The 20,547-nt window shown below is 46.1% G+C and overlaps 2 protein-coding genes across 5 annotated transcripts in view; one reads left to right on the plus strand and one right to left on the minus strand.

The window, feature by feature from the left end:
* LOC140727101 (nuclear mitotic apparatus protein 1-like) overlaps positions 1-3,718 on the plus strand; it is a 158,202-nt gene extending 154,484 nt beyond the window's left edge. For all 4 annotated transcript variants that reach the window (XM_073044367.1, XM_073044366.1, XM_073044365.1 and 1 more), the window contains one exon: positions 691-3,718. In XM_073044367.1, the coding sequence (XP_072900468.1) occupies positions 691-729 (39 nt within the window). In that variant the 3' untranslated portion in view covers positions 730-3,718. The remainder of the gene's footprint in view (positions 1-690) is intronic.
* Positions 3,719-7,154: 3,436 nt separating this feature from the next.
* Positions 7,155-20,547, minus strand: part of rnf121 (ring finger protein 121) — a 125,241-nt gene continuing 111,848 nt past the window's right edge. Inside the window, exons 10-14 of the mRNA XM_073044369.1 lie at positions 14,631-14,720; positions 13,482-13,544; positions 11,703-11,835; positions 9,254-9,390; positions 7,155-8,138 (exon numbers count right to left, since the gene is read on the minus strand). Of these exons, the coding sequence (XP_072900470.1) occupies positions 8,089-8,138; positions 9,254-9,390; positions 11,703-11,835; positions 13,482-13,544; positions 14,631-14,720 (473 nt within the window). The 3' untranslated portion in view covers positions 7,155-8,088. The remainder of the gene's footprint in view (positions 8,139-9,253; positions 9,391-11,702; positions 11,836-13,481; positions 13,545-14,630; positions 14,721-20,547) is intronic.

The following is a 20,547-nucleotide window of genomic DNA, read 5'->3' on the forward strand; positions in this document are numbered from 1 at the left end:
CTCAGGTCCCTCAGAATCTCACATTAATGTTACCTGTCATTTTTCTGAACTGCAAGGTGCGTGCACCCAAACTGCCTACCATGTGCCTCATCACCTCCCCCGGCTCCCCTCCTCCTCCTCCCCCTCTTCCATGTTAGATTCCTTCCCTATTCCTTCATTCCCTATCGCTAATTTATGATGCCTGTTGTGTTGCTTTTACTGAGCTCTGCGCCCTGAGAGGCAGCCCCAGAAAGGCTCAGGTCTCTGGACACACAGCCAGCAGCTAGCACGTTGCTCCCGATGATCCGTGTTCCCCTGCGTCGCCTCAGTCAGGGGCACCGGCCTAGAATCAGCCTGTCTCCAGAGCCACGGAAATCTGGCACCCTGAAGCCGTGCTAGTCTTCCAGGCCCATCCTCGGGATATCAGAAAGGTGGCCGGTCCTGAGGCCCTGAGAGCGGGTTCCATTCCTGCAGAGAACCGAACTCAGCGTGTGTATCCAGGTCAGGGTCTTCAAAAGAACCTTGAAAAGGAAGAAGAGATATCAAAGATAGAAATGAAACTGTCTCCAAGGATGCAAGCAAATGAGTCACTGTTTAGCACCATAACTTTGCTCAAGCATAGGAACGTTAAACTCCAAGAAAACAAGTGCTAGAAAAATATCAGTTCTTCATCCTAATACAACACAACCTTTGTTTCCTTTTCTCTTCCAGGATGCTGGAAAACGCAAATTCTCCAGGAACAAGATGTAAGCCCAGCGTCAGAGTGACAGAGAAGACCCCGGTGATATTTATGCTGAGACCTACCACGCCCACATAACAATCGGTCAACGCGCTGGCTCACTCTACTTTTTACAAACAATTTGCCTTAAGCGCGAGTAACTAGTTGGACCGAACACCACTGGGTGTAGGATGTTGTAGCGCCTGCCCCTTCTGACTGTTACTCATGCTGGTTATTTGCGTTAGAATCACGGCTCAAACTCACTATCAAATATTTTTTTGCATCCTCCTCTCACGAGTCTCGGCTGTTGTAAATTTTCTAGTTGACGCTTTTGAAGCTAATTTCTCTGATTGGGAACGGCCATTTGATGGCTGAAGAAACTGCATGTGTACAGGGCACCACAGAGCCCACAGCCTTCGTAGGTGGGTGTCTCGGTTGGGGAGGGGGACAAAGGTGACATGGCCTTGGCTGGTTCCTATCTTCCCCACCCCTTTCAGTGACGTGGAGCCCTAGTGCACCCCCCACCCCCGCCCATCCTCCATCCCTAGTTGACACTTGGCTGAGCCATGGTTAGTTAGATTGTGACTGTTTAGAAGTGGGAAGCTGCCTCACAGTGGGAGATGTCTGTGTCCATTACTCCTCGCAGATATCTCCTCACCTCTTCATGTTTTATATTTGCTCTGACCTCATGCTAAATTAGCCAGTGTCTGTAGCAAAGAGATGCTTTGTTGGCTTGCTCACGTTAAGCCCCTGCCCTGACCACATTAGAGCTGTTCTGCCCCTTCAGAAGAACAGGGTTCTCCCATGATTCAATATCCTATAGCACAAATTTGCCACTTTGTGTGTGTGACTGTGATGATCCCCCAGCGTCTGGCCACGGCCCACAACCCCACATCTCCCGTCACTTGCAGATTCACGTTCTGAGCAGTTGCAGCAGCTCCATCTGTGTGTGTGTGTGTGTGTGTGTGTGTGTGTGTGTGTGTGTGTCTCCCCCCCTCCCCTTTCCCTCTCCTCTCCCCTCCCCCTCTTCCTCACCTCTTCCCCTCCCCCTCTCTATTTTCCCTCTACCCCCTCCCCTCTCCCCCTTTCTTTCCCCTACCGCTCTCCTCTACCTTTCCCCTACTCCTCTCCTCTACCTTTCCCCTACCCCTCTCCTCTACCTTTCCCCTACCGCTCTCCTCTACCTTTCCCCTCCCCCTCTTCCTTTTCCCTTCCTCTCCATTTGTATGACACTCTTAACTTTGTAGCATCTACTGCACAATTTGTGCCCCTTGTTGTCCCCCCTCATCCTCGGCTGCTTTCTGACCCAGTAACAGAACGCCTGCTCCAGACACCCGTCCCCATCAAGCATGGCTCAGACCGTGTGCACACCCTGTCCTCCAGAGGCTGACACAGCCTAGCATAGCGGCTCCCCACTTCAGCACCAGTGCTGGTACTCACTTCCCTGAGCTGGGCAGGAGAGGGAAGAGAAGAGACAACAATGAGCGAGGAAGATCTGTCTGCCGGACCTGTGTTGGATTGACCTCGAAGTCCAGTTAGTTTCATAATCACTAATCATCCACTGGTTATTCATCCATGACAAGATTTTCACAGGGATTAAATTCACTGGTTTTTCGAAAGGTGACCATCGCTACTCGGATATTGTGTTCTGGGGTTACCCAACACCGTCTGCCTGGGTTACAAGTACCTCCACTTCGTGCAGGCTTTGGTTCCTGTCTCACAGCCGTGATATGTATATGTAGTCTTTTTATTAATCTGTGATGGTGCGTATATTATGATAAGCCTGTTTTATGCTCTCGTCGGTAATATGAAGGTGAAGATTGGAGTTTAAAGTCAAATGGCTGGTCTTGGTCTGGCCTGTGCCAGCAAGGTTGCGACGGAGCCCAGGTGGCCAAGAACCCAGTCAGTTTTATTTTACGTTGCCTTTTGCAAATCTGCAAAACGTGGTGCTCCTTTCTGAAATGAAATGAAATGTACATGTTCCTGTCCTGCCTGTGAAGAAGTTGTGTGTGTGTGTGTGTGTGAGAGAGAGAGAGAGAGAAAGTGTGTGTGAAAGAGGGAAGTGTGTGTGTGTGTGTGTGAGGGAAAATGGCGTGTGAGAGAGAGAGTGTGTGTGTGAGAGTGTGCGAGTGACCAATTGTGTGTTTGTGAGAGAGAGTGACAGTGTGGGTGTGTTTGTGAGAGAGAGTGACTGGGTTTGTTTGTGTGAGAGAGAGAGTGACTGTGGGTGTGTTTGTGAGAGAGTGACTGGGTGTGTTTGTGAGAGACAGAGAGAGTGACAGTGTGGGTGTGTTTGTGAGGGAGTGACAGTGTGGGTGTGTTTGTGAGAGAGAGTGACTGTGTGTTTCTCCACACTCAAGTACAGATGATTTTGTCGTGTGTGATGTGTGTTTACATGATGCTCAGCAGCTGGACGGGAGGGAAAAGGGGGTATTCTGCAGTTGCTTGTTCAGAGTCTGACCCGGATCTGCAGTAAACTGCTTCTCCGCTGGGTTCAGTCATGGTAACTTTGCCAAGGCAGTAAAAAAAAAGCTCAAATTAACTCTGCCCAAATCTTGCAAATGACCACCAGTAAACATTAAGAGTTTTCCGTATGGTTGGGAAGGGAAAGCAGGGTAGGGGCGGGGTGAATGGAGGGAAGCCATGCCCAGCCATTTGACATCTTTCCTCTCAGCTCTGGTGTTCACGTTGTTCACTGGTGCCCTCTCAAACCCCGAACACAGCCAGAAGCACCAGCACTTGACCCCACCAAGTTCTGCTGACTGGGCAACCTCCCATCAGCAGCAGGTGGGAAGCGACACTGGGGATTTGGCTTCAGGGACTCCGGTGAGTCTGATCGCTGGCTCCAGAACTGTCAGGAATAATGTACTGTTTTCTGACTGAAGCAGGCTTTTAAAAACTATTAGTTTCTTTTTATACGAAATGTCTGGACTGTTTCTCTGTCTCTAATGCAGCCCTTCTGAGTACACAGTAATCTTTAATATTTTCTCAACTTAATAAAATATGGATCAGTTTCCTTTAGTTGAACTGCTTTGCTCTTGTGACTTGGTGAATCTGCTGGGGAGGCGAAGTGGCAGAGATAGAAGTCACTCAGACAACAAGAGGTTCTGCAGATGCTGAAAATACAGGGTAACATACACAAATGCTAGAGGAACTCAGGCAGCGTTGAAACCCTTCATCAGGACTGGAAAGGATGAGGGGAGGTAGCTGGTATAAAAAGTTCAGGGTTACACACAAAATGCTAAAGGAACTCAGCAGGTTGTGGGAAGGGAACAAGCTTTTGGATAATGAGTGGATATAGGAGTTGAACTCGATGTAGGACTACCTTAGGGACTCCATCTCTGGAATTTTCCTTCAGGTTTTACTCCCAAAGTCTCACCCATGAGTGGGTATAGTCACAAAGCAGTGGAGGTTTGCGATCAGAGATTTTTCCTTCTTGATGAGCCCCATCTCTTCGAAGCGACTGGTTTTAAGCACCAGTAACCTCCATTCTGTCAGTAGAAACAGTTCCGCCAGGCTTAGTAGCTAAGCCCCATGTGAAGGCCAGGAGCTGGAGTTGACTGTCAGACTATTTGAGATGCATGCCATTGGGAGCATTTATAGGTAGTGGGAGCTTATCCCCACGACTTCCCCCTCCACCCAGCTATGACAACCTTAAGGAATGAAACCTTTCCTCTCCACGTTCCTCTGCAAATGCCTTCCACTATTGCATAGAGCATAGGCCAGTACAGCACAACGTAGGCCCTTTGGCCCACAATGTTGTGCTGAAACAAATGAATTTGGTTATGACTACAGTGATTAGTGGTGTTCCTTAGGGGTCAGTATTGGGATGCTACTTTTTACATTGTCAGTGATTTAGATAATGCAATTCATGGCTTTGTGGCAAAGTTTGCAGATCATACAAAGACGGGTAGTGCTGAGGAAGCAATGTGATTGTAGCAGGACTTAGATTGGAAGAGTGGGTAAAACAGTAGCACATGGAAATGTGTTGGGAAATGTATGATAATACATTTTGGTAAAAGGAACAATAGTGCAAACTATTATCTAAATAGAGAGAAAATTCATACATCAGAGGTGCAGAGGGGCCTAGGAATCCTCATGCAAGGCTCCCAGAAGGTTAATACAAAGGTTGAGTCTGTGGTAAAGAAGGCAAATGCAATGTTGGGATTTTATTCCAAGGAGAATAGAATATAAAAACAAGGAGATAATGCTGAAGCTTTACAGGATACTAAACAGGCCACATTTGGAGTATTGGCAACAGTTTTGGGCCCCATATCTCGGAAAGGGTGTGTTGTCATTGAAGAGAGTCCAAAGGAGGTTCATGGGGATCATCCTGGAAATGAAGGGGTTAACCTATGAGGAACATTTGGCAGCTTTGGGGCTGTACTCACTGGAATTTAGAAGATTGCGGAGGGGATCTCATTGAAAGCTACCGAATGTTGAAAGGACTAAATAGGTGGATGTGGAGAGGATGGTGGGGGTTCCAGAACTAGAGGGGACTGTCTCAAAATTGAGGGGCAACCTTTTAAAATAGAAGTAAGGAGGAATTTTTTTTTAGCTAGGGAGTAGTGGATCTGTGGAACACTCTGCCACGGACTGCGGTGGAGGCCAAGTCCATGTGTATATTTAAAGCGTAAGTTGATAGATTCCTGATTGGTCAGAGCATCGAGGGTTATGGTGAGAAGGCAAGTGTATGGGATTGAATGGGATCCGGGATCAGCCATGATGCAATGGCAGAGCAGACGATGGGCTGAATGGCCCAATTCTGCTCCTATGTCTTATGATTATGAATTGGTAATCAAATAGCTCATTTCTTCTGCCTACTCAATGTCCATATCCCTCCATCTTCCTCACATTCATGAGCCTACCTAAACGTCTCTTAAAAATCTCTAGTCTATCTGCCTCTACCCCCACCCCAGGCAACACATTCCAGGCACCCACCACTCTGTAAAAATAAACTTGCCCCTCATATCTCCTTTGAAATGACCCCCTCTGTCCTTAAATGCATGCCTTCTGGTGTTAGACATTTCAACCATGGGAAACACATACTGTCTTGTCTACTCTGTCTTGTAAACCTCTTCAAAGAAAACAACTCAAGTTTGTCCAGCACTATTATAGCATGTGCCCTCTGATCCATCTCAGCAAAACCTGAAAGAAAGTTGTCTGTCCTGGTGAAAGGGCTGACTCTCCTAAGATTGTGACCTTTGAAATCCTACATTTTAAAATTTCTCATAGCTCCTTAAATTCAGCTGTAGGACCTCCGCTTGCTTTTTTCCCTATATCACTGGTAACTACATGTACCACATTAACACAAGAGATTCTGCAGATGCTGGAAATCCAAAGCAACTCACACAAAATGCTGGAGGAATTCGGCAGGCCAGGCAGTGTCTATGGAAATGGAAATGTTTTGGGCCAAGATCCTTCATCAGGACTGGAAAGGAAGGGTGAAGATGCCAGAATAAAAAGGTGAGGGGAGGGGAAGGAGGACAAGCTAGGTGGCTGGTAAGAAGCTGGGTGGTAAAGGGCTAAAGAAGAAGGAATCTGACAGGAGAAGAGAGTGGGGAAAAGGACAGAGGAGGAGCACCAAGCGGAGGTGAAGAGAAGAGGTAAGAGGCCGGAGTGGGGAGGGGACAAGTTACTGGAAGTTGGAGAAATTTCAATGTTCATGCCATCAGGTTGAAGATTACCCAGATGGAATATGAGATGTTGCTCCTCCACCCTAAGAGTGGCTTCATCATGGCAAAAGAGGCCATGGACTGACATGTCAGAATGATAATGGGATTTGGAATTAAAATGGCTGGGCACTGGGAAATCCTGCTTTTTGCAGATGGAGCAGAGGTGTTCGACACCACAACAGCTGGCTGTTCACCCTCTCTTTCCAGAACGTACTGCAGCAAACGGTCAGACATCCCTGAGCCTTGCACCTGGGAGGTAATCTATTCCCCGTATGATGGAGTTCCTGACAACAATGACCCCGCTACTTTTCTCTGCCGTCCTGTGCAGCCAAGCCACTCGACCACTGCAGCCTACTTTTGATGAATCATCTTTTGCAACCATCTCCAGAGCAGATTACCCAATCCATCACAGGGTAAAGCCCTCCCCATCAATAAGCATTGTCACAGGAGAGCAGGTTGCATCATCAAGGACCACACTGTACGGGTCATGCTCCCTTAACAAGGTATAGGAGCCTCGGGACTTACACCACCACGTTCAGAAACAGTTAGGCTCTTGACCCAAAAGGGATAATTTCACTGACCCCAACACTGAACTGTTCCCACAACCTATGGGCTCACTTTCAAGGACTCTTCATCTCATGTTCTTGTTATTTATTGCTGATTTATTTATTATTTTTCCTGTTTTTATTTGATCAGTTTGTAGTCTTTTGCACACTAGTCAGTCTTTGTGTTGTCTTTCACTGATTCTATTGGGAATGCCTGCAAGAAAATAAATCTCTTGGTGAAGCAAATGAATCTTTATTGATATCGCCAGGTGTGTATCTTACATTTACAATTACAGCATAAATATTTTATATTTTTTAGAGATACAGCAAGGTAACACCAATTACAACCTAAGTAACCAATTAACCTACTAAACCATATGCCTTTCAAATGTCGGAAGAAATTGATAAAGATAAAGGCTCCAGGTCAGACTGAACGTATCACGTGTTTGTATTGTGCAAGTTTCATTGTCATGAAATACTTCATCTCTATAAAGGCTGCTGTCCCAAAGAAGTCAGCATAGACATTATTGTAACACACTAACGCACGCACACACAATGCTTGGAGGAACTCAGTAAGTCAAGCAGCATCTATGGTGGGGGAGGAACAGTTTACCAGCATCTGCAGAATCTCGTTTGTTTAGGCTATTGTAATGTAGGAAGCAAGAGCCAAAAGATACAGAGCAAGGTCCACAAAGCAGAGAGAGAATTGTTAACCAAGATGCCCAGAGATAGAATAATGCAGCCTTCCACCTTAGAGCAAATCAGAACAACACACTCACAATGCTGGAGGAACTCAGCAGGGCAGGAATGGTGCAACACTTTACCAGCGACCCGGGTTCAATTACCTCTGCTGCCTGTTACGAGTTTGTACATTCTCCAGCTTCCACCCACAGTCCAAAGACACACCAGTTGATAGGTTAATTGGTTATTGTAAATTGGTAGGTCCTGTGACTAGGCTAGGGTTAAATCAGGAACAGGCCTATCAAGCCACTGACTTAACCCTAGCCCAATCACAAGACAGTTAACAGTTGATGGATGTCTTGAGGTTTACTAGTTCCAGAAACTTCTGCTATTGCTCTTCATGTATTTGGTTGCAACAGTTGCAGAGTGCAGCTGTCCGAAGGTGAGTTTAGCCTTGGTTTAGCGCAGGATCATCACATCGTTCATGGGATTAAGCATTTGGTTTCAAAGTGGATGAGCCACTGACTTCCATCATGTCCACTAGATTTGAAAAAAAAATTTAGAATCAGCAGGTGTCCATGATTAATTCTGTCCCCATCTCTCACTCCTTCCATCATTATTCAATGTACCTCCATCTTCCACCTTGCCCACTGGCTCAATCTGTCCATAATCCCCTTGAGTATTCCTCTTTCTCCCAATACAAATGAGACAAATTGTGCAAATCCAAAAATAAATGAATGATAATTCTGAGAATCTGAGTTGTAGAGACCTTGAAAATGAGTCTAGTATTCTGGTAGGTCCCTCAACCTCTGTCTGGTATGTGGGGGTAGAGGCATGACACAGTCCTTGAAAGTGGGTCTGGTATGGGGAGGACCGCACAGGATTGAAAGAAGTCACAGAGAGTTGTGAACTCAGTCAGTTCCATCATAGGCACTAACTTCTCCAACTTCAAGGACACCTACAAGAAGTGATGCCTCAAAAGGGCAGCGTCATTCTGAAGGACCCCATTACCAGGACATGGCCTCTGCTCATTGCTACCATCGTGGATGAGGTACAGGAGTCTGAAGACACAGTGTTTCAGGAACAGCTTCTCCCTTCTGTCATCAGATTTCTGAATAGACATTGAACCCATGAACACCACCTAATTTTTTTCTTCTCTTTGTACTACTTATTTGATTTAATTTTCCTTATATATACTTAGTGTAATTAACAGTTATTATGTTGCGATGTACTGCTACTGCAAAACAACAAATTTCACAACATATACCCGTGATATTGATGCTGGTTCTGATTGTAGAACAGTTCAGAGTCGAGGAGAGTGAAGTTATCCACTCCAGTGCAGGAGTTGATGGTTGAGGGTAATAACTGTTCCTGAACCTGGTGGTGTGGGATCTGATGGTTGAGGGGTAATAGCTGTTCCTGAACCTGGTGGTGTGGGACCTGATGGTTGAGGGGTAATAACTGTTCCTGAACCTGGTGGTGTGGGACCTGATGGTTGAGGGGTGATAACTGTTCCTGAGCCTCCTACCCGATGGTAGTAGTGAGGAGAGAACATGAGCCGGATGGTGAGGGTTTGGTTTATCTGTCCACAGAATGAATCCAGGCCTCCTGGGACCACCTGGTTTACAGTCAAATCACCCCATCAGCTGACTTGCCTAAAGTGATGTTTTTCACCGAGGTTCCAACTGGATTCAGCACCACACACGTGAAAGTGACCTTGAAATCTTCCTGTTTCGTCTGTGTGAACTTCAGATTCTTCTTGAGAAGTGTCGTTCTATTTTTAGCCTGAACTCTGTTGGTAAAGGAACAGAAATCCTGAACATCAGACAAGTGTGGCCTGGTATCAGAGCAGTCAGTGTAACGCTTTACAGCGTCAGAAATCAGAAACTCTGGGTTCAATGCAACGCACGCAAGCTGCTGGAGGAACTCAGCAGGTCAGGCAGCATCTATGGAGGTGAATAAACAATTGGTGTTTTGGGCCAAGACCCTTCACCAGGACCATCAGGGTTCAGCACCCTCTGTGGTCTGTAAGGAGTTTGTACGTTCTCCATGTAACTGCGAAGGATTCCTCTGGGTGCTGCAGTTTCCTCACAGCTTGCAAGGACGTACGGTTAGGGTTAGTAAGTTGTGGTCATGCTATGTTGGCACTAGGGCCATGGCAACGCTCGTGGGCTGCCCCCAGCGTAACCTCAGACCATGTTGGTCATTTACGCCAACAACACACTTCACTGTACATTTCGATATTTCAATGTACGAGTGACAAGTAAAGCTAAAGCGTCAGCTGCAAACAGAGAGAACGTTACTGTGTGAGGATCGTGCCCAACTAGGACCTCTGAATTCTCAAAAACACAAGAGATTCTACAGATGCTGGAAATCCAGAGCAGCACACACAAACACTGGAGGAACTCAGCAGGTCAGGGAGCATCGATGCAGAGGCATGAAGGTCCGTGGACCTGAACATCGACTGTTTATTCCTCTCCATAGATACTGCCTGATCTGCTGAGATCCCTGAGTGTTGTGTACAGTACGTGCTGCTGTTGAATTCACAATCTCCTTTCCTGGTCATGGGCTTTAACAGCATAAGAACTTCCAATCTCTGTCCCACCACCTCTTTGACAGGCAGAACATGATGGGCCAAATGGTCTCCTCTGTGCTGCTATGGCAATTCTCTTCTCACATGTCATACCTCCTTCAGGTGCCTGGAGACCACAGAGAAACACAACGTGAACAGAGACCCTTCAGCCCAGTCAATGCTGAACACAGTACCCCCCACCCCACCTTGTCCCAATTTCCCACATTTGGCCCATATCCTTCAAAGACCCAGCCCCCCATGTACCTCTCCAAGAGCTTTTTAAATGACACTATTGTACCTGCCTCAACCACTTCCTCTGGCAGCTTCTTCCACAGACTCACCACTCTCTGGGTGGAAATATTTCCCCTCAGGTCCCTTTAAATCTTACCTCCTTCAACCTAAATCTATGCCTCCTAGCCTTGGACTCCCCTCCCCTGGAAAAAAGACTCTGCTCATCCACCTTATCTATGTCTCGCTTAATTTTAAAAGCTTCTATATGGTTGCCCCTGGTTTTCCTATCATCCAAAATCGACCTCTGACATTCCTCCCAATACTTTCCTCCAATCACCTTAAAATTGTGCTCCCTCAAATTAGCCATTTCCAACCTGGGAAAAGTTTCTGGCTGTCCACTCAATCTATGTCTCTTATCATCTTGTATACCTTCATCAGGTCGTATCACATCCTCCTTCACTCCAAAGACAAAAGTTCTAGTTCACTCAACCTATCCTCATAAGTCACGCTCTCTAATCCAGGCAGCATCCTGGTAAATCTCCTCCATGCCCTCTCTAAAGTTTGCACATCCTTCTTATAAAGAGGTGACCCGAACTGAACACGATACCACACCAAGTGTGGTCTAAATAGGTTTTATAGAGCTGCAACATTTTATGAATACTATCTTGGGGCTTGAGGGATGTCACTCATGCCCCAAGAGGCCACCTTCCCAAAACACTTGAAGCACAGAGCCAGTGATAAGGGAACAGTCAGAGCGGTTCTACCAAAAACAGCTGAATTTCCACCTTCGCTACGTCCACCCCAAAAGGCAGGATTTCATTCAACTTCCTGTTCCCATTCCAACGTGCTGGTCCAAGGCCACCTCTGCTGCCACTCTCAGGTCGGAGGAGCAACACTTCATGCAGCCTCCAACCCGAACATCAATTTATGCAACTTCTGCTAATTACAACCCAACCCCTCTCTCTTTCCATTCTCCATTGTGGTTCCCTTCTCACCCCTTCTCCTCATCTGCCCATCACCTCCCTCTGGTTCCCCTCCTCTTCCCCCTTCTCCCAGGGTACACTCTTGTCACCTATCAGATTCCTTCTTCTTCAGCCCTTTTACCTCTCCCAGCTCTTACTTCATTCCCCCCTCCCCTCACTGTCTCTGTCCTCTTTCTTTCCAGGCCTGATGATGGGTCTTTTCCGTAGATGCTGCCTGACCAGCTGAGTTCCTCCAGCATTTTGTGTGGATGGCTCTGGATTTCCAGCATCTCTTGAGTTTGTGAATTCTTGTTCTGGTGTTAGGCACCAGTTACTCACCTTTCCTTTCCTTCTGTCACTCTGCCATCTGTGTACCTCTCCTCAATAAACTGGTTGTTTGCCAGCCAGTATATGATGGTGGAGTGTCTCCATCTCCCAATATTGGCTTTACACGTCAGCTCCAGAGGCTCCCCTACGAAGAAAGAACATTGGTCACCGTCCTGGGGTGGCAACCACTCCCCCATGAGGACCAGAAGGCACAGCTTCAGAATAGAGGGGCATCAATTTAGAACAGGCCTCATATCCGATTTATCATCCCTGTCAAGCCCATTCTCCTGCCTGGGGTTGAGAGGGATAATCAGCCATAATGGAATGACACAGCTGAGTCGATGGGCCAAATAGCATAATTCTGCTCCTCGGTGTTAGGGTCTTCCATGGGAGAAAGTTCTTTAGCTAGAGGGTGGTGATGTCAACACAATTATTGACTTCAGAACTCGCAATGCTCATGCCTGCCTTTGCTCGAAGACACAGCAGTGGAAATAGCAGTTTCAAAGTCCTGGGAGCGCCCATCAAAGGTCTCAGGAAACATCCTACCAGGATTGGGAAAGCTCCACAATGCCTTTACTTTATGAGAGAGCTGGACTGTGTACGTCTATACTCACGTCATTCTACAGACGCACAGTAGAGAGCATCCCAACAAGCTGCATCACTGTACGGTACGGAAACTGGTCCGCGGCCGGCAGGAAGCCTCTACAACGGGTAGTCAAAACTGCCCAATGCATCAGCGGCACCAGCCTACCTGCCATCAAGGACATAATGTATATACAGAAAGGTGCAGGAAAAGGGCCAGTAACATCATGAAGGATCTCACCCACCCTGCTCATGGATTGTTTGTCCCACTCCCATCAGGGAGGAGTCTGTGTAGCATCCACGCCAGGACCACCAGACTCAAAAACAGTTACTTTCCTCAAGCAGTGAGGCTGATCAACACCTCCACCCACTCACCCACCCCTCCACACCCCCAACCACCCACTAACCCACCCCTCCACACCCCAACCTCCACTACTTTATCATTTCCCGTCAGTCACCTTGTGTACTGACACTCCTGTGCCTAGTGTTACTTTATGGACATTTCTCCTCATGTGTACATAAGCTGTCTTATGTATTTATATTTATTGTGTTTTTTATTATTGTGTTCTTTATCTTGTTGTGTTTTTTTGTGCTGCATCGGATCCAGAGTAACGATCACTTCGTTCCGCTTTACACCTGTGTACTGGAAATGTGGGTGTCAGGGTGGAGTTACGTCTCTACCAAAGGTGGAGTAAGATGCTCCTTCCCTCCACCAGCCAGCTGTCACCTTGGGCAAGGTGCAGCACCCATTTAACCCCCCACCCAGGCTCATGTGAAGCCCTGGGAGCAGGTGGTGGATGGTCGTATGAGCAGCCAGTGCAGATCACAAGTCCTGGTTATGTGACCACTGACCCCAGGCAGACAATCTCTGAAGAGTATTGATAATGGCTGGGGTCACCTGTCTTGTAAAGACACTGCCCAGAAGAAGGCAATGGCAAACCACTTCAGTAGAAAAATTTGCCAAAAACAATCATGGTGATGGAAAGACTGTGATTGCCCATGTCATATGACTCAGCACATAATGATGATGACTGGAAATGGCATTAAACGATCTTGAATTTTTAAGCCTGATGCAGGTAGTCAGAGCCAGGTCAGTACGGAGGAAGTGCAGCTCTCTCTGCAAAGTCCTTCAGTACAAATGATACACACACAGGGAATCTCCAGCTAATGGGCCAGAGAGAAACAAGAGCTGGAGACCGACATACTTACCAATCTTGGCAGTAAGCGTTCCTTTCAAAGGTGCAATAATAAATGGGCTGGTCCTTTTAGACCCTGCAGGCACAGAAGCAGTTAGGTTAGAGGTGCCCAAGGAGAACTTGGGATTGAAAAACTCCCCCTCAGATCCCACCCTGGTCTTAGACACACAGACAGGAAAGGGTGAGAGTGACGTGGGCCAGAGGGAACGGTCTCAATGGACAAATTGGCCAGGGAAACCTGCCACCACTCAGGCCATGCTCTCTTCTCACTGCTGCCATCAGGAAGGAGGAACAGGAGCCTCCAGACCCACACCAGCAGGTTCAGGAACAGCTATTACCCCTCAACCATCAGACTCTTAACTTCACTCAACTTCACACCCTATCACTGAACTGTTCCCACAACATATGGACTGTCTTTCAAGGACTTTTTATCTTATATTCTTGATATTTATTGCTTATATATTTATTATTATAATTATTTCTTTTTTCCTTTATTTTTTGTATTTGTACAGTTTGTTGTCTTTTGCAAACTGTTTGTTCTGTTGGGTATGGTTTGTCATTGATTCTATTGTGTTTCTTGGACTTACTCAGTATGAAGGCCCACAAGAAGACATATATCAGGGTTGTAAATGGTGACATGTATGCATTTTGACAATAAATTTACTTTGATCTTTCAGGGAGAACATGCAAACTCCACACAGAGAGCACAGGAAGTCAGATCCAAACCCAAATCTCTGGAGCAGTGATTTAGCAGCAGAATAATTGGGGGAAATGAGGTACAGGGTCCGCCATCAGCTTGCGGGAGACAGGAGGGGCATGAGGGAGCAAATTTGTTTAGAACTACAATGTGGAAAAGGCCCTTTCCAGCCCAACAAGCTGCACATCCCAGCATCCACCTATTTAACCACAGCCTAATCACAGGACAATTTAAAATGACCAATTATCCACTAACTGATATGTTGTTGGACTGTGGGGGAGAAATGGGGAGCCTGGAGGAAACCGTAATAGCATCATGCTGCTGTGGGGCCTACTTCTTGGATGGTTTCTGTTCCACGCAACAGTCATGGGCCTGAAACACTAACCCTGTTAACCCTCTGCCCGACCTGCTGAGTGTTTGCAGCGCTGCTCTGAACTCAGAACAGTTCCCTCTTTCTGCACCTACCTTGGTTTTTAGTCCTGTTCTTCGGCATAACGGCAGTGAGGCAGTGGAGCAAAATTAAAGTCAAGCTGATGCGGAAATGCATGTTGAAACCTGACAGCAGGAAACAGTACACCGTCAGTTACAACACACCTGTTAAACATTCCCCACAGTTAAAACTCTTCGAGCACAGAAAATAGAGAAGTCCAGCAGGGTACGGCCCAGTCTGCTTTGCAGTCACAGCTGGAGAACTGCTCACCACCCTGCACGAAGGAGCTGTCTGTACTGGAGGAGTGCCCAGGAGGGTCATAGAAATCTGGGAGTTGTGGTTAGGCAAGGATTAAAGGCAACATCCAGGTGAGGGCAACGGTGGCGGTTTGTAGTTAAACACAGACAAGGGAGACCTTTGAACTGAAGTTGCCACAGCCAATCTTGCTTACTGACAGGAGAGATCATTTATGGCAGTGTGTCATCAACCTGGAAGAAAATGTTACACAACAGGGGATGCCAGAGACAGATGGAATAAGAATAACGGAAGGATGTGAAACACACTCAACAACTAAAAGACAACGGCTTTACTAACTTCAAAATATCATCAGTTGTCAGCTTGAAGTTTTTAATTGACTTCTAAAACCCCTGCAGCTGAAATTTTCCAAATGGTCAATATCCGAAATTGCTAAGCCATTTCTGTATAAAAATAACTGTTTTTTCTCCGAGGTTCAAAACAGTATGGGCGACCGGGGCCATGCCGTTGTCCCTGTGCACAAGTAAGATAAGGTATGTTTGAGTCAGAAGAATGCGTGTGTTCTGGGCCCAGTAATCTTAGTTGTTTTGTTAGCGGCAACAACAGAACACAGAACAGCACAGCACAGAACAGACTGTTCGGCCCACAATGTTGTGCCAACCATATAACCTACTCCGACATCAACCTAACCCTTCCTTCCCACATAGTTCTCCATTTTTCTAGCATGCATGTGCCTATCCAAGAGTCTCAAACATTCTGTTGGAAGAGGAAGAATTGTTATTTTCTAATACTTCAAGAAACTTTACTCAAAGATTGAGTAGAGTTGTTATTTTTCTAGTCTTGTCCTTGTAGTTTAACGTCACTATGCTTGCTGATAATTTTTCTGTAATTGCCTATATGTGTGTAATTGTTCTGTAAATATTCCAGTAACTGAACTGTATTTTTTAGACGCTTTCAGCAGGTGTCACACCATTTAGTGGGTTAATTGTTATCTCTGGAGTGCTGTTATCTCCAGTCTGAGAATGAGATGATTACAACAACTTTTTATTTGTTCGTTCTTTGTTCTCACTGTAATCATCAAGTTTTAAGCCTCATTCTTGACCTCCGAAGAAACTCTGGATCAATATCACCAGATCCAACATTTCTCCTACCACGACCCCTGGCAAGTGTGTTCCACACACCCACCTCCTCTTTGTAGAAAACCTACCTCGACATCCCCCTCTACTCTCCTCCAGTCACCATAAAATTATCCCTCCTCTATTAGCCATTTCTGCCATTGGGAAAGTCCCTGGCTGTCCTTTCAATCTATGCCTCTTATCAACATGAGTGTGACTGATTTCTCCACACCAGAGATCAGAAGAGTGTTTGATGTCTCTGGGCCTGTACTCACTGGAGTTTAGAAGAATGAGCGAGGAATCTCACGGAAACCCATTGAATATTGGAAGACCTTGATAGAGTGGATGTGGAGAGGATGTTTCCTATAGTAGGGGAGGACACAACCTCAGAGTTGAGGTATGTCCATTTAGAACAGAGATGAGGAGGGATTTCTTTAGCCAGAGGGTGGTGAATCTGTGGAATTCATTCCCATTAGATGGCTTTGGGGACAAGTCAATGGGTATATTTAAAGTGAGACTGATAGGTTCTTGGTTAGTCAGGGGTATCAAAGGTCATGGGGACAAGGCGCTATAGGAAACATCCTCTCCATGTCCATTCTATCCATCTATCTGATAGATACCAGTGTGATTCAGATCTTGTCCCATATCTAGGTGCAGCAGTCAGCACGGTAACTACTCTGCACGTCACCATGGCAAACTGCAGAGTTGTGGACACAGCTCAGCACATCACAGAAACCAGCCTCCCCTCCATGAACTCCATCTACACGTCTCACTGTCTCAGTAAAGGTGTAGCATTATCAAAGAGCCCACCCACCCTGGACATCCTCTCTTCTCCCTTCTCCCATCGGGCAGAAGATACAAAAGCCTGAAAGCACGTCCCACCAGGCTCAGGACAGCTTCTACCACACTGTTATCAGTCTCTTAAACAGTTAACCAAGGAGGATAAGACAGAGTCTTGACTTCACAATCAACTTAATTATGGCCTTGCGCCTTGTGCTGCCCTTTCTCTGTAACTGTAACACTTTTATTCCGCATTCTGTTATTCTTTTACTTTGTGCTACCTCAATGCAATTATGTATGACAAGTTCTGTCTGAGCATCAGTCCTGTGCATCCAGGCTCCTTCCAGTCTCCACCCAGGTAACGGGATTCTCCTTCTACTCATTTTCAACTCATCACCTGCAGCCTATTTAAACCCGGCTCTCACCCACTGTCCTTGTTCACCCATCGAACCAGTTGGCTCAACCAATTGCTTCTAGCCTTCAATTATCTTGTTCCCTTGTCGTGCTAAGTATCCATTTGTTCTGGTTTTGTGGCCTCTCATGGCTCGTGTCCTGCAGTTCATTATTTAAGTTATCACTCACCGCTGAGTGCTCTCTGCTGCTTTCTGTTTGGGTCATTCTATGTTCTACATTCCCTGACATCTCTGCATCAAGATCACCAGATCCAACGTTCCCTCTACCACTGTGTTCCTTGCATCCACTGTTCCCCGTGTAAAAATTTTACCTCTGACATCTCCTATACTTTTCTCCCATCACCTTAAAATCATGCCTCCTCATATTAGCCAGTTCCACCCTGGGAAAAAGCCTGTGGCTCTCTACACAATCTATGCCTCTTTTCGTCTTGTACACCTCTATCAAGTCACCTCTCATCATCAAAGAGACCATAAGATATGAGGAGAATGAGGCTATTTGGCCCATCGAATCTGCTCCATCACGGCTGATCCAATTCTCCCCACTCAGCCCCAATCTTCCGCCTTCTTGCCGTATCCCAAAAGACCGACCTCCACAGCTGCCTTGGGAAAGAATTCCACAGATTCACCACTCTCTGGCTAAAGAAATTCCTCCTCATCACTGTTCTAAAAGGATGCTCCTCTATTCTGAGGCTGTGTACTCTGGTCTTACACTCCCACCACAGGAATCACCTTCTTCATATCCACTCTATCAAGGTCTTCAATTTGGTTGCCCCTTCATTCTTCTAAATTCCAGTGAGTACAGGTCCAGATCCATCAAACACTCTTCATATGACAAGCCATTCAATCCCAGAATCATTTTTGTGAATCTCCTTCAAACCTTCTCCAGTTTCAGCACATCCTTTCAATGATCAGGGACCCAAAACTGCTCACACTCCAAGTCAGGCCTCATCAGTGCTTTATAAAACTTCAACATTGCATCCTTGCTTTTATAATTCTAGTCCTCTCGAAACGAATGCTAACGTTGCATTTGCCTTCCTCACCACACACTCAGCCTGCAAATTAATCTTTAGGGAATCCTGCACAAAGACTCCCAAATCCATTTGCACCTCAGATATTTGAATTTTATCTCCATTTAGGAAATAGTCACCCCTTTTATTTCTTCTACCAAAGTGCATGACTTTGGTAGAAGAAATGAACTTTGGTAGAATCCATACTGGTGCTGAGTCCTGCCGAAGAGTTTTGGCCTGAAACATCGACTGTGCTTTTCTCCACAGATGCTGCCTGACCTGCTGAGTTCCTCCAGCATTCTGTGTGTGTTGCTAGCATCCACTGCTCGCTTCCTGACACTGTATTCCATCTGCCACTTCTTTGCCCATTCTCCTAGTCTGTCTAAATCCTTCTGTAGCCTCTCCACTTTCTCAAAACTACCTGCCCTTCAATATCTTCTTATTGTCCACAAACTTTGCAACAAAGTCATCAATTTTGTTATCCAAGCCATTAACATATAACATAAAAAGAATATCTGTGGAATACCACTAGACACTGACAGCCAACCAGAAAAGGCTCCCTTTATTCCCACCCTTTGCCTCCTGCCAATCAGCCGCTACTTTATCCTTGCTGGTATCTTTCCTTTAAATGATTGGCTCTTAATTTCTTCAGCCGCCTCATGTGCGGGCACCTTGTCAAATGCCATCATCCACTCACAAACGAGAAAATCTGCAGATGCTGGAAATCCGAGCAAAACACACAAAATGCTGGAGGAACTCAGCAGGTCAGGCAGCATCTATGGGGAAAAATGCACAGTCGATGTTTCGGGCCAAAACCCTTTGGCAGGACCCACAAACAAGCGAAAATCTACAGATACTGATGCTGAGTCCTGCTGAAGAGTTTTGGCCTGAAACATCGACTGTGCTTTTCCCCCATGGATGCTGCCTGACCTGCTGAGTTCCTCCAGCACTTTGTGTGTGTTGCTATCATCCACTGCTCTAGCTCACTCAACCTATCCTCATAAAACTTTGTATCTATCAAAGTCCTTTGTTATTTCAGATTTTAGTTCATAAAACTTAAACATTTACTTGCTTTACACTCTATTTCTCAGTCAAACAACAAAGATAAATGAAATCTCACCAGTCTGAGGGTTCTTGATGAAATTGCTTATCGGTGGATTACTGTCACTTTACGTTTCAGAGATTTGCTCTGTTTACGCTGGATGCGTCTGAGGCTTTTTATAGTTCAGTAAACTTCCTTTTTTTTAACACCCACATACCCAGCAAATATGTAGATGTTAACTTCTCGCTACTCTGGACATTTACAAAGACAGGTGTTAAAAAGTCCCTAGGGACCATTGGGGACCCGAGTCACCCCAACCACAATCTATTCCAGCTGCTACCATCCGGGAAACGGTACCGCAGCATAAAAGCCAGGACCAACAGGCTCCGGGACAGCTTCTTCCACCAGGCCAGCAGACTGATTAACTCATGCCAATGCAACTGTATTTCTATGTTATACTGACTGTCCTGTTGTACATACTATTTATTATAAATTACTAGAATTGCACATTTGAACGGAGACATGACGTGAACATTTTTACCCCTCATGCATGTGAAGTAAGTAAGTAATAAAGTCAATTCAATTTAATAATGAGTTCTCCCACTGTTTTTTCTCTTGTTTTTTTGTACTGATGTCTGGTTGTTTGTAATTTACCCCTGAGCAACTTGTAGATCCCTCTGTTCCTCCACACTGTTAAGACTCCTGTCATTAACCCTTCAAGTTCGACCTTCCCATGTGAATCACTTCACACTTTTCTGGGTTGGGTTGAACTCCATCTGCCTCTTCTCAGCCCAGTGCTGCATGCTGTCAATGTCCCGGTGTAACCTACGACCCACAACTCTGTGGATAGCCAGAGGCTTTATCCCAGGGCTGAAATGGCTAACACGAGAGGGCACAGTTTTAAGGTGCTTCGAAGTAGGTACAGAGGAGATGTCAGGGGTAAGTTGTTTACGCAGAGAGTGGTGAGTTCATGGAATGGGCTGTTGGCGGCGGTGGTGGAGGCGGATACGATAGGGTCTTTTAAGAGACTCCTGGATGGCTACATGGGACTTAGAAAAATAGAGGGCTATGGGTAAAATCTAGGTAGTTCTAAGGTAGGGACATGTTCAACACAGCTTTGTGGGCCAAAGGGCCTGTATTGTACTGTAGGTTTTCTATGTTTCTAATGCCAACATCCTTCATGCCATCTACACATTTATTAGCCCACCCTTCCATTTCCTCATCCAAGTCATTTAAAAATATCACAAACTCAACAGGTCAGGCAGCATCTATGCAAGGGAATAAACACAACATTTTGGGACGAGACCCTTCATCTGGACCTGGTGTAAGCTTAGAACATG

Source organism: Hemitrygon akajei, chromosome 4 (assembly GCF_048418815.1).
Source record: "Hemitrygon akajei chromosome 4, sHemAka1.3, whole genome shotgun sequence".
In the NCBI taxonomy this organism is placed as follows: Eukaryota; Metazoa; Chordata; class Chondrichthyes; order Myliobatiformes; family Dasyatidae; genus Hemitrygon; species Hemitrygon akajei.